This window comes from Scyliorhinus canicula, chromosome 20 (genome assembly GCF_902713615.1).
Source record: "Scyliorhinus canicula chromosome 20, sScyCan1.1, whole genome shotgun sequence".
Taxonomy (NCBI): Eukaryota; Metazoa; Chordata; class Chondrichthyes; order Carcharhiniformes; family Scyliorhinidae; genus Scyliorhinus; species Scyliorhinus canicula.
Window position 1 is genome coordinate 32,762,351 of NC_052165.1, and position 14,639 is coordinate 32,776,989.

General features: G+C 40.3%; 1 protein-coding gene across 1 annotated transcript in view; it reads left to right on the forward strand.

Annotated features, from left to right (window-relative positions):
* The window catches only part of mon2 (MON2 homolog, regulator of endosome-to-Golgi trafficking), a 163,345-nt gene that overhangs the window by 106,129 nt on the left and 42,577 nt on the right, over positions 1–14,639 (forward strand). The window contains 7 exon segments of the mRNA XM_038780176.1: positions 1,568–1,746; positions 3,870–3,982; positions 4,079–4,183; positions 6,607–6,687; positions 6,987–7,060; positions 7,152–7,242; positions 8,524–8,625. Coding sequence (XP_038636104.1) covers positions 1,568–1,746; positions 3,870–3,982; positions 4,079–4,183; positions 6,607–6,687; positions 6,987–7,060; positions 7,152–7,242; positions 8,524–8,625 — 745 coding nt within the window.

Here is a 14,639-nt window from a genome sequence, read left to right on the forward strand (position 1 = left end):
TGTGACAAGCGTACAAAAAAAGGAACAACAAATCCAGTGTTCCCTTGACAGTCATAGACAATGCAAATGGCCCAGATATCCCAGCCATAATCAAATTAGATCGTTGCCATATAAGGGCTATGACAAAATTGCAATTCTATACTCAGCACAGCAAGTGTATTTGTTGGATGATGCACCCTTCAGCACTGAGCCAGCCACCAAATTGTCTCCATCAAAACAAGTCCCTTCACTGTTGCATGCCTACTCCAGTATCTTCAATCTTTGTTCCCCTCCATCAAGCAAGGTGGATGTAACTACTTTTTTCTTTGCTCTGTAGTGTTTTACAAGATGAGAAACTTCAGTCATGAAAGTAGATTGGAGACTGCAAGGTTAAGAGGAGATTTGATGGAGTAATTCAAAATCATGAGGGATCTAGATGGGGTGAATATGGGGAATCTGTACCTAATTGCTGGAAGGAATCACATAAAACAAGCATGAAGGTACAGGCAGTAATTATGAAAGCAAATGGAATGCTGAGCTTTACTGCAAAGGGAATGGAATATAAAAGTGGGTAAATCTTGCTGCAACTGTACAGGACATTGGTGAGACTGCACCTAGAGTGTCCAGTTTGGTCTCCTTAATTACTTGGATTGGAAGCAGTTCAGAGAATGTTCATTTGGCTGATTCCTGGGAGGTTAGGTCTCAAATCATTGGAGTTCAGAAGAATAAGAGGTGATTTTATTGAAACATATGATTCTGAGGGGGCTTGACAAGGTGGATGCTGTGAGGATGGCTGCCATCATGGGGAAATGTAGAACTAGGGAGCATAATTTCAAAATTAGTGGTCTCCTATTTAAGACCGAGATGAGGAATTTCTTCTCTGAGGGTCACTGGAGTTTGGAATTCGCTTCCACCAAGAGCAATGGGGGCTTTGTCATTGAATATTTTGAGGACCGAGTTGGACAGGTTTTTGATCTACAAAGGAGTCAAGAAGCGGGGAGCAAGCAGGCAGGAAAGTCGCACTAAGGTCACAATCTGATCAGCTATGTTCTTAAAGAATGGCAGAGTGGTTTTGATGTGCCGAATGGCCTACTCCTATTTTTTTTGTGATCTTATAGTGGTCGCAAACGAGAGAATACCAATATAAAGTGAATGGCAAAAGAACCGAGGGTAAATGAGGAAAACATTTTTTTATTCAGTGAGTGGTTAGGATCTGGGATGCACTGGCTGAGAGTGTGATGGAGGCAGATTTAGTTGTGGTTTTTGGAATGTAATTGGATAATCACCTGAAGGGATAACATTTTGAACATTACATGGGAAGGGCAAGGGAGTAGTGCCACCTGAGTTGCTCTTGCATAGAGTTGACAAATGGCACCCTGTTTCATCACCAGTTGTGATTCTGCATTGAATCACATTGATTTCCAAATTGAAAAATATTAGAAACTGTAGATTTAGAACACTATTTTTGCCACATCCGAGTTTTATTTGATCATTTATGCATTACATTGTGATTTGTTCCCTACAACATGAAGCATATTGAAAACGGTACATAAGACAATTTGTTGAAAAGGGTTATTTATCTTTGCAGCACTGATGAAACTGCCTCGGAAAACATCTTGAAAGCAGAAATGACTATGGCTTCTCTCTGTGGCAAACTGAGTCTCGTTACACCAAGAGATGCCTTCATCACTGCCATTTGCAAAGCTTCCCTGCCCCCACATTATGCACTGACTGTTCTGAATAGTTCTTCTGGTGGTTTTCATAAAAGTGAGTAGTTTTTACATTTTGCAGATTTTGCATTTAAGTGATAACATCGCGATCAGAATTTCTGATACGTTATTTTGTATTTATTTTTAGAAAGTGGTTCTAGGCAAATTACTTTTAGTTTGCTCAAGTTAGTCTAAGGTCATGTTTATTAGAAGTGCCATATGGAATCAATTTCTTTCTCACTTAGGATCCAAGTCAGAGATTTTATTTTCTCCAATATATGCTGGGTTTCCTCTGAGGAAGACATTTTTTTTTGCAGTAAATTAAATTACCCTTATTCTTGAGATACTGACTAAATTGCTAGGTTTAAGGTAGGGTACTGGATTCAGTTAATAAATGCAATGTTATGTCACTGACCCATATGGTCAAGAAAGGCCCTGCTGTGCACTGCTCGGGTAGTGCTGGTCTCGGGTTGTGCTGATGGGGGCACAACCGTTGGCTTCAGTGTCCTTTAGACAGAAAATTATGAAGCCCATAGCTTAATAATTAATAGCTTCTGCTCCTGATAATGCTGCTGGAAAACAAATAGGTGTGAATACCAGGTCATTCAGCTCCTGTTTCACCACTCATTTAGATTTTGGCTGATCTTTCCCTCCAATCCGTTTACTTGGAACTCTTACCCATCAACCAGCCCTGCCATTTGGGAGTGAAATCAAGAAGCACTTTTTCACAGAAACAGTAGTGGAAGGGAACTCATTCCCAAAAGGGTCTAGATGCTAGGTCAGCTGAATTTTCAAGATCAATAGGGCTTTCTGCTCACCACCATCCAGAGGAGGGGTCTTCCCGCTCACCACCATCCAGAGGGGGTTTCTGCTCACCACCGTCCAGAGGGGGTTTGTGCTCACCACCGTCCAGAGGGGGTTTGTGCTCACCACCATCTAGAGGGAGTTCTGCTCACCACTGTCAAGAGGTAGTTTCTGCTCATCACCATCCAGAGAGGTTTCTGCTCACCACCATCCAGAGGGGGGTACTGTTCACCGCCATCCAGAGGGGTTTCTGCTCACCGCCATCCAGAGGGGGTTTGTGCTCACCGCCATCCAGAGGGGCTTCTGCTCACCACCATCTAGAGGGAGTTTCTGCTCACCATTATCAAGAGGTAGTTTCTGCTCATCACCATCCAGAGAGGTTTCTGTTCACCACCATCCACGTGCTAACGTGCGATATTCGATAAGGACAGAATGACAGAACTGAACTCTTTTTGTAAAGCCTCTTGCTGTTTAGTAGCCTCCTGATGCATGCAAACTGAGGGTTCATAATGGAATAATGATCTCTTGGGCGAACTTGCAAAGCACAATAACTGCTTATGGAAGCTTAACCCAGCAGTCATCAATGCCTTCAGAAGAGGAGGAGAAACACTTGTTGAAGGAAATGAAACTACCTTTTTTTTAAAATCATGTAATGTAAGAAGACAACCTTCAGTGAGACACTGAGTAAGTCAGATTATTTGACCTGTGTACTGTTTCTAAAAAGTTTCTTGGTGAGGTAATTTTACAACAGTGATATTCTAGACAATTTCACGTGTTCAGTAAGTTGATAATGTATCAGGACCTAATTTCCTTTGCATATAATGTGTTCTTAGAAGGCCTGGCAGGTTAGGTACTGAGAGGCTATTTCCCTTGGCTGCAGAGACTATAACTCAGTCATGTGTGTCAGCATAGGAATCAGGCACTTGAAAATGAAATGAAAATCGCTTATTGTCACGAGTCGGCTTCAATGAAGTTCAATGTGAAAAGCCCCTAGTCGCCACATTCCGGCGCCTGTCCGGGGAGGCTGGGACGGGAATCGAACCGTGCTGCTGGCCTGCTTGGTCTGCTTTAAAAGCCAGCGATTTAGCCTTGTGAGCTAAACCAGCCCCTTGTGACTTGTGACTGAGGTGAGAAATTTCTTCACTCAGAGGGTTATGAATCTTTGGAATTATGTGCCCCAGAGAGCTGTGGATGCTCTGTCAATGACTATATTCAAAATAGATCAAAATCTTTGGACACTAAGGGAATCGAGAGATATGAGGAAAGGGTGAGAAAGTGGAATTGATGGAGAAGATCAGCCATGATCTTAAGGCTGAGCAGACTTGAGGGCCTTTGTGTCCTACTCCTCCTAATAGATTGTTATGTTCTCCTTTCCAGCATACTCCATTCAGGGTCAAAGTGTGCAGATGATCAGCCCATCAAGTGATTCACACCAGCAGGTGGTTGCGGTGGGCCAGCCGCTCACTTCTCAACACCAAGGGACTGTTATGGTAAGGTGCCATTTCCTCCATTCTCAAAGAATATATAATTACTTTGGCACAGTGCATTTCAGTCATTTATTTAACAAAACCTTTCTTCTCCTCAAGTTGACTGCAAAAAATATTCAGTGCATGCGGACGTTGTTGAATTTGGCTCATTGTCATGGTTCGTTTCTTGGAACATCTTGGCAGCTTGTTCTGGCCACTCTACAGGTAAATCTCCTCACTTCATCTTGTATTATAAGAATTAGGTTTTCTATTTCATTATGCATTGGCATTGTTTCCCTTTTGTTTGACTATAATATAATTTTTTGATTGTGATATGTAAATATTAGCATGAAATGTGTGAAATGCATCTGGATGTGAAGGCCATCTCTCAAAAGTAAAATAGTGTCCTTTGGATGAGATGTCCCCAATTCTGTGGTTTGTCGGATATTGAAGGGTTCATGATACTATTTGAAAAACAGGGAGTTTGGTCTGTCATTTAACGTTCCTGCCTCAGCCAGCATCACCAAAATCGGATTAACTGCCCATTGTTTGTAGGATCCCGCTGTGGCCAAATTAGCTGCTATGTTTGCCTGCAGGGACACACTCATTGTGCTTCAAAGTAATTCCTAAAACAGTACATTCAGCAATCCCATGTTCCCAGTGGGGCACCACTCCTGAAGGGATCCTGAGTCGGTGTTAATGCTGACCCATGTTTCCATTGAGTGAGCCCTGCTACTGGGAGCACTAAATGCATGTGAAGCCAATTAAAAGCTTCTAGGAAATAGTTATGGAAATGCAACAGATTATTTGGTAATTATCCATTTTGGGATCTTACTGTGTGCACATCAGCAGTCGCATTTCCTGCAGTGACTACACTTCAACAGTGCTTCATTGTCTCAAAGTAGTTTACTATCCTGAAATTGTGAAAGGCAACATATAAATGCAGGCCTTTCCTTTGCATGCCAGTGAAGTAGTGCTGGATTCTGCAGTTTTCTGTCTTACCTGCAAGATTTTGTTAGCCGATAAAGTTGTAGATCTTTGGGGTGGCATGCTGGCACAGTGGTTTTCACTGCTGCCTCACAGCGCCAAGGACCCAGGTTTGATTCCGACTTCCGGTGACTATATGGATTTTGTACATTCTCCCCATATCTGCATGGGTTTCCTCCGGGTGCTCCGGTTTCCTCCCACAGTCCAAAAATGTGCCAGTTAGGTGGATTGGCCAATATAAATTGCCCCTTCAGGTGAGGCTGCAGGAATAAGGTGGGGGATTGGGCCAGAGTGGGGTGCTGTTTCAGAGAGTCGGTGCAGACTCAATGGGCCGAATGGCCTCCTTCTGCACTGTAGGGATTCTATGATCAGTGTAGTTTGTTACAACTACAGCCATCTAAATGTTTCATAGTTTAAAATGTTCGCACCTGCAAGACTGCAGCATGACTACTTTTTAAAATCCAAATCAAAAAGAAAAAATGAAATGGATGTGGTAGCACTTAAGAGCAATTCCATACATGTCACAGAAATGATTTTAAAGTACTGGAAGATCAGAGACACAGATCTTCATCACTGACAGGGCTGAATTGATTTGAACAGACCTATTACAGAGGAAACTATCTTTATTCAAGAGTTGTAAAATTGCCAAGAAGCTGAGAGGATTGAAAGGTAAGAATAGTGGAATGAATCACACGTGTAGGCCCAAAAATGGTTATTAGTTTCAGGGAGAGCAGTGGAATCTGATACAGAATCTATTGGCCATACTTAGTGCACCTAAATTGAATGGGCATTTCAGCTAGTTTAATCCTTACAAAACTGTAATTTTAAATCCATGAGAGCAAAGTGCTTCTTTAACTTTAATTCATAAGAACAATTTGTGTGCAGCTATAATTTTCTCAGTTTGAATTGGTTAATATTTATCCGATTGAGAATATTAATTCAAATTCATGATGCTATACATCACATATTGCATAGTATTGCAATACATTGCAGTTTAAACAGCAGAATGTGCACTAGTTTTGTAATGCTAATGATTAGAAAATGACAGCAAAAGTGTAATATTCGATTGAATTAGTAGTAGAATGGTTTTTGTATTCTTTGCCTTAATGGAAAATCGATTTTAAAAAGTCAAACTGTAGATCAATGCCGCGGCAGTATTTTGCTATACCAGTGGTTATTCCAACCTGTGACACGCTTTGCTGCACCAGTCTTGTGGGTTATACTAACCTGGCACAAAGTTATGAGAATCAGATTTGCTGTGCAGGTTTCCATGGAATTGTTTATATACATATATTTAATTTCTGGAGCACCCAGCATGTACTACTTGGATATGATCGCTATATATAGGTGAACATCAACATTGGAAGCTGAGACTACTCGGTTTACTTAAATTTCAATCTATCAATCTTTTCAGGTGTTCCAGTAAAATTTGTGTGATGATGTTAGCAGACTAGGGATATGTGAAATATAATTCTAGTTAATATTTCCAGATTTACTCTTTGAAAAATTCTGTGAACAGTGTGCAGTTTCACAGCTTAAGAGTATGATCTATTGGTCTATTCACTGGTTTACATTTTTTGTATTGGCATTTGGTAATGTTATTAAGTAATAATTAAAATTGTGAGTTAATACAGAACTGAATTGGACTTGCTTTTCATCAGCATCTTGTGTGGATTCTGGGTTTGAAACCTGCAAGTGGAGGCGCTCTGAAACCCGGTAGAGCCGTTGAAGGACCAAGCACTGTAAGTAATCTATTTGATGTGATATTCAAATTCACCTAGCTTTCTATTACTGGCAGAACTATCAAAATACACCTTGTACACTTGTACATTGGCCTTTGGTTTTCTTTTTTTTCAGTTTAAAATGGTTCATTTGAATGTATTAAACCAATTAGAATTTAATGGCTCAGTGAATTTTGCAATAACTCTTGAGCTACATTCTGCTGTCAGGCCTTTACAGCACTATACAATCTTGTCAGTTATCTTGATCATGCTGCATATTGTTGTATAAATAACAAATTTATGGTTCTAACCCTCTTTAGGTTTTGACCACGGCTGTCATGAGTGATTTGCCAGTGATTTCAAACATACTTTCAAGACTATTCGAGAGTTCCCAGTGAGAATTATCTCTTAATAAAACAAATTAGTAATTTTATTATCGGCTATTGCAACCAGTTCATAACTTGCGCTTTAACTCTCATTTGAAGGTATCTTGATGATGTCTCACTCCACCATTTAATAAATGCTCTGTGCTCCTTATCAACCGAAGCCATGGATATGGCATTTTGGAACAACAAGGTACAAATGGGAAAGTATCTATTGTTGCTGATTTGTGGTGTTCATCGGTACCACAATGGCTACTATGTAATTCGACAAATGTTTATGCCACTGAGGTTTCTGTTTTGCTATCAGTTGTTGACTGAAAATTCAGAACTGAAACCACAAAACTGTTAAATAAGAGAAATGCAATTTTCATAAACACTTGCATGGTTTGTTGGATTCTGGAATTTATTTTATCTTATTCTGAAGTTCTGTTTTGTAAACCATATTCTGTGCTTCGTGTGAACTTTTGTTGTCAACTTGACACTGTATCTTGTTACCCCGTTCCCCCACCAGACTAGGTTTAGCACATTCAGGACAGGTATTCATTAACCTGAGTAAATGTCTCATTTTTTTTCTTAGTAACTACTGACTGGTGTTTCCACTTTATGTCACTAGATGACCATATTCTGACATTACAAAAGTGAATTATTACGTTTCAAAGAAGAGGTGTACAGTTTTATCTGAAGAGCTATTTCTTTGACTTAATTCAGTTTCCTCTAAAGAGCATTTTGAGTAAACTATATCCCCAAAATGCATTGACCACGATTGTTACGTCTGTAATTCTTTGGAATGACATTGTTGCAGCGAATTTCGTAACAAAGCACTGAATGGCAATATTTTTTTTTAAAGATTGTGTGTCCCAGATCTTGTTTAAACTGATAAGTAATTTTTCGGATACATCTGTCGGAATACTATCTGCGAATATCCATTTTGAGTGCCACATTTTTCATAAATCAAAATTATTCTTGCATTTGGATTATAGGAACATAAGGAGGCCATTCAACTCTTTAACATGTTCTTCCATTCAATTAGATCATGGCTGATCTGTGTTGAAAACTCCCATTTACCTACCTTGGTTTCGTATCTCTTAATATCCTTTCTTGACAAAAATCTATCAATCTCAGTTTTGATCTTATCAGCTGTCCTTCGCTATCCTCGAGACTCAGTAGATTTTTGTGGGGGTTCCAAATTTCCACGACTTTTTATGTGGGTAAATGTTTCCTGGCATCACCTCTGAACAGCCGAGCTCTAATGTTAAGGTTGCACCCATGTGTTCAGAACTCCTTGCCACAGAAACAGTGGCTCTCTATCTGTCCTATCTACTCCCTTGATCATTTAAATTAGATAACCCTACATATTTTATATTCAAGGGAACGCAAGCCTAGTCTGGGCAACTGTCCTTATAATCTAACCCTTTTAGCCCTGGTATAATTCTGGTGAATTTGCTTTCTGATAATTTGTTTATTCTTGAACTAGGAGCCATCCCTATTTGCTGTTGCTAAGTTGCTAGAAACCGGATTGGTGAACATGCACCGAATTGAGATTCTCTGGAGGCCTTTAACAGGACACCTTTTGGAGGTAAAACTTTTAATTTTTGTCATGGGCAAGGGAGGGGAGTTAAACTGAAATCCCCAATTTCCCTCCCTCCCTCTCTGAAATGGTATGGTTTTGGAAAAGGGGGTGTGTGTACATTAACCCAGTTGAAAATGTAGTTGATTTGAAAAACAGGAGCAAGCTTTCGTGGGTTTAAATAAAGAGGATTATTTATTCACACGTTGACTCTGAAAGTGTAAATGCCATGACAATTGCTTAGCATTCTCAGGGGCAACATGGTGGCGCAGTAGTTAGCACTGCTGCCTCACAGCACCAAGGACCTGGGTTCGATCCCGGCCCCGGGTCACTGTTTGTGTGGAGTTTGCATATTTTACCCTTCTCTGCGTGGGTCTCACCCCCACAACCCAAAGATGTGCAGGATAGGTGGGTTGGCCACAATAGATTGCTCCTTAATCGGAAAGTAAATTATTGGAGACTGTAAATTAATTTTTTTAATTAAAAAATTTTTTTTTAATTGCTCAGCACTCATACACACACAAGAAAGGTACAGTTAAAGAAAATAGTATATTTTTGCAATTTTGTAAACCAAAAGAATAGAAATATCTTTCCATTCTTGCATTGTAGTTCATTTGAGTTATAGCTGAAGTCAGATATCCAGATCGTTGCAGGATTCCCTCAAAGTCATGAATGGTTAGCAAGTCACAAAACTGGGTACTTGTGATTTTTGTATCAGGAGGTCAATTTTTTTTACAGTTGGACTTAAGAGTTTTGAATCTGGCTGGGAGGCTCCTTTAAGATATATGGCCTCCAGGTTCTTTTTTTTAAGTATTTTTATTAAGGTTTTGCAGAATTTTTCATAATAAAACAGTAGTAACCATAATAACAAAAGCTAGAGTGAACATTAACATAGTGCAAAAAGAGAATATACAATAGCAATTAAATAGACATTACCCCACGCGACTCAGCCTTCCCACACCATCCCAATGAAGCACTCACCTCCCCCCCCCCCATGGATTGCTGTTGCTGCTGACATTTTAATTTTCCCCGAGAAAGTCGACGAATGGCTGCCACCTCCGAGAGAACCCTAGCGTAGACTCTCTTAAGCAAACTTTATTTTCTCGAGGTTGCGAAACCCAGCCATGTCGTTAACCCAAGTCTCTACACTCGGGGGCTTCGAGTCCCTCCACATTAATAAAATCCATCTCCGGGCTACTAGGGAGGCAAAGGCCAAGACGTTGGCCTCTTTCGTCCCCTGAACTCCTGGGTCTTCTGACACTCCAAAGATCGGACTCTGGACTCGGCACCACCCGTGTGTTAAGCATCTTGGACATTGCCCTCGCGAACCCTTGCCAGAACACTGAGCTCCGGGCAGCCCAAAACATGTGGGCATGGTTTGTAGGGCTGCCCTTGCACTTCATACAACTGTCTTCTACCCCAAAAAACTTGCTCATTCTCACTGCCGTCATGTGTGCCCGGTGGACCACCTTAAATTGAATTAGACTGAGCCTGGCACATGATGAGGAGGAATTAACCCACAGATCCGCTTCCAACTCCTCACCTAGCTCTTCCTCCCACTTGCCCTTGAGCTCCTTCACCGGGGTTTCCTCCGCCTCCTGTAGTTCCTGGTAGATATCCGACACCCTCCCCTCCCCGACCCAGGTGCCGGAGACCACCGTGTCCTGTATCCTCAGTGGCGGCAGCATCGGAAAGACCACTACCTGTTTTATAGGAAGGCTCGTACTTGCAGATATTTAAAGGCGTTTCCTGGCGGCAGATTAAATTTGTCCTCTAGCGCCTTCAAACTGGGAAAGCTTCCGTCTATGAACAGATCTCCCATCCTTCTGATGCCTGCCCTCTGTCAGGTCTGGAACCCACCATCCATCCTACCCGGGACAAACCTGTGGTTGTTGCATATCGGGGTCCAGACCGACGCTCCCTCCACATTCTTGTACCTCCTCCTCTGTTCTCAGATCCACAGTGTCACCACCACCACTGGGCCTCCAGGTTCTTAAAGGTAAAGGTGGCACAGCCTTTTTCTGCAGCTGCTATGTCTTTCGGTGTTTTCTGCAGATGCTGAGGCCTTTCTGGTTCTTCAGGAAAAAAAATTTCAGCCGGTTTTGGTCATATCACTGGTATTGAAATTGTCCACCCAGAATGGTTTAGCTGAAAGCCAATGCTATGGAGTTGGGACGATGGATGAATTGTTCTTACGGAGGATGAATTGGTCTCTGCCCAGTTCTCATTGTCAGCGTTTTAAATCGGAAACATTGAGTCTGGGATTGTCTTTTAGGTAAATCCCCAAACAACAGCAAGTGAGAGTTCCACAGATAGTACTACTCTTGATACATCCAATTCAGGGAGAGTACCCCACGCAAAATGAGGCAATTAAGAATAAAAACAGAAAATGCTGGAGAAACTCAACACGTCTGGCAGCACCTGGAGAGAGAGAAAGAGTTAACATTTTGAGCCCGTATGAATCATCTTCTGATGTGTTGCCGCCTTCAGACCATTTAAGAACTTGCCAGAAGCTATAGTGTGCGCTGAAGTTGCAAAGATCATCCAACCCATTGCAGCCATCTTAACCGTTCATGAGTGTTCCTTTCAAATAAAAGACAGTTCCAGAAACTTCTATCCAGTCAGAGTCTATATCTAAAATTATGAATATCACATGCCTTTTATTAAGTATAACAATATGTTTCTTGTTAATTGTTAAATGTAACTTGCATCAGAGGGTATGAGTATTTTTAATTCAGCAAATATTACTTTTCCCACTTGTTGGTTTTAATAATTTGTTATGAAACAAGTTGAGTAGAACACCCAGTCCTGGTATTTCAGAAAGTGGAGCGGAATAATTCTTTTAAAATGACATCAATGTCAAACACTTTAGAAATAACAGAATTTCACTTTGCCAAACACGTTTCAGAAGTGCTTTTAACAATCTGAAAATATAGAACGATTTTCGAGCCTACAATTAAATGAATTGGGTGATTTAAATAGATTTGAGCCCCAGACACTCAATTTGAAATAATCAAATGAACATCCTAAAAGAGAGTTTGAAAGTCAGATTTTAACTCCCCGTGGACATGTTTCCAAGATGAATTACACTAGAATTGGACTCAACTTGACCAGCCAGGCAGTAAGAATGATATGGAAACAAATTCAGTACCACCATAAGACAGTGAAGTGACCTTTAAGACACATGTTCAGGTTTTGGGTTGTTGAGAGGGAATATTGAACTGCACGTGAACTCCTAATTCTGAGATGGAAGTGTCTGGTGTTATCATTGATAGTTGAGAGGAAAATATTCATTATTAGATCCTTTATCTTCATCTGCAGAAAATTAAAATTTTGATTAGGGTGAACATAATGCTGATAGTCACTTGAACGTGAACATTCTGTGTTCTTAATGGATATAATACCCAACGGCTTGGTACAGGGCAGAATTGTTCTCGTTTTGTTTTCTATTATTATTCTGCAATAGTGAAAATCCTCAACCTCTAATAGTCATGAGAGGTCGGAATGAATCTGTGGTCGTGGTTGTGACATGTTACAAATCAATACATTCATTTAGAAGTGATCCACACAAATATTTTCTTCATGCCATTTCCAGATGAAGCACTTTGAATTATTGATCTTACTGTGTTCTTTGTGTCAACTTCATGCTGTCCCTTTCTGTTTTCCTTCCTATCGCTTCCTCTTGTTGTCTTTCGCAGAAGGTAAGTCCTTCCCCGTTATCTCAGCATCCTTGACACAGTTTTTGTCCTGAAGCCGTATACTTTAGTTATCATCATAAACATATTTTCCTCTTCTACTAACAAATTTTCCTAATTCAATGTTTTAAATCTACACGACATTCAAAAGTGCTGTGCTGCTGGATAATGTATTCTCAGTGGAGGATATAAATCTGGAAAAGTGGTGGAGTGAGTTTGACCTTCAAATCTGAGAATGGAAGATTGAAGGAGCTTTTTAAATAGTGCTGGGGAGTTGAGATCTTGCACTCTTCTAGTTTTGGTTTGCAGAGTTCAATATTTTGCCCAGGAGTCCATCGAATTACACTAATGATTACTGCATATATCCAGAGATGGAGTAATCTAAAGAATTTCAGAGTAATAAAATATCTGGTGATGCTCTTATTAAACTAAACCCAAGGGTAAGAATGGATTTGCATTTATACAGCGCCTTTCACATCCACTAGACATTCCCAAGTAGGCCACATTCAACAAAATGTTGCACAACTTCTGAAATGTAGTTATTTTGATGTAGGAAGAGGTCACCTGCCAATGTGTGCACATTGATGTTTTATAAGTAACAAATAAATGCATTGCCAGATAATCTCTCTCTGCTGTTGGGTGAGGATGAATGTTGGTCAGGACACTGGGAAGACGCCATATTTTTTTGTAAATACTGTAGTTCTATTGAATCTTGTGTACCTGAAGAGGCAGACAGATTTTAGCCTCTCTTAAACACTGCACTTCAAGATGCTGAACTCCCTGCACCCAAAGAGTGGGGTCGGCATGCACAATATTCTGATGTGGGAGTGGTCGCACTGAGCCAAGTTGACAGTAAACCGAATAGGAGTCAATTTTGTAATAAAGAAATTTGAAGGTAAAGGAGATCACATTTGTCCAAGGAAATGTTAATGCTGAATGTAGGAGACCTGAAATTTGCGCAACTAAGCAAAAGAATTTATCAAACGTGCCACAATAAGTGGGACGTTCTTTGGAATTTTGGTCCTAACTTAATTTTGTTGATGAAAAGAATGTTATTAATTAATAAAATTTTGAAAATCCCATTTTTCTCTGCCACTTATCGTCCCACCGTCTCCTCTCCACCTGATATCCACGTGTTGGCACTTAGGCTTAGGTCACAATTCATTGGATAATATTTCAGAGAAGTGATCCACTGTGATTTTGCCCTGTCTAATCCAGGGGTGCTGAAAGCAACCCTCGCTGCCACACCAATTGTGTAAACAAACCTGGAACCTTGTTTGACTGAGCTACTCAGAATAAACTCACTGAACAATCAGGAGCCCAAAAACAAGCCTCCAAATGAATCAAATGTGTAAGTCAATGTTTAATTGAAAATACTGCAAAATTAATCAAACCTCCGATGGGATAATAACTGCTTTTACTTTGAAATTACATAATTTGAGTTAATTATAATTCACAAAATGTTAAGTAGTAAATTCCTATTTTGAATAGTTTACATTGCTTAAAAATAATGAATTAAATGCAAAAATCAACAGAATGCACTAGGAGGGGACCTTGTATATTGGATCTGAGTGCTCACATTTAAATTGGGGATGTATAGAATCCCTACAGTGCAGAAGGAGGCCATTCAACTCATTGAGTCTGCACCAACTGTCCCAAAGAGCACCCGACCTTGGTCCACTCCCACAACCTACCCTCGTAACCCCACGCATTGATCATGGCCAATCCACCTCACTTGCATATCTTTTGACACTAAAGTGCAGTTCAACATGGCCAATCCCCCTTACCTGTGCATCTTTGGACTGTGGGAGGCAATCGGAGGAAACCCACACAGACGTGGGGGGAAAGGCACAAACTCCACACAATCCCCCAAGACTGGAATCAAATTTGGGGGTTTGGCGCTGTGAGGCAGTTGTGCTAACCATTGTGCCACTATACCACCTTTGACACTTGACATTAAAATTAATGAATTTCATAACCTATGGTCAAACTATCATTTAAACTGAGCAGTTCACATGAATGATTTCTGTGCTATTATTTCATTGCTATTCCAAAAGAAAGATGGGAGTAATGGGCCCTGTGGAAGAACTAGTGGAATAGTATTCCTCTGCTGCAATTGTGCTTTAAGTAAAAGAATGTATAACTTAGTAATAGAATGTGTCCAGCGATTATTACATTCTATTTCATATGGGTTTTTACATTTGCTTGAAATGTCATGTCAGTAGTCTTTAAAATGATTACCTGATCTCAGAATAAATTGTATAATGCATGGGCCTCTTGTAAATATCATAAACGTGAGAGAATTAAATCATCAATTATTGTTTAAAT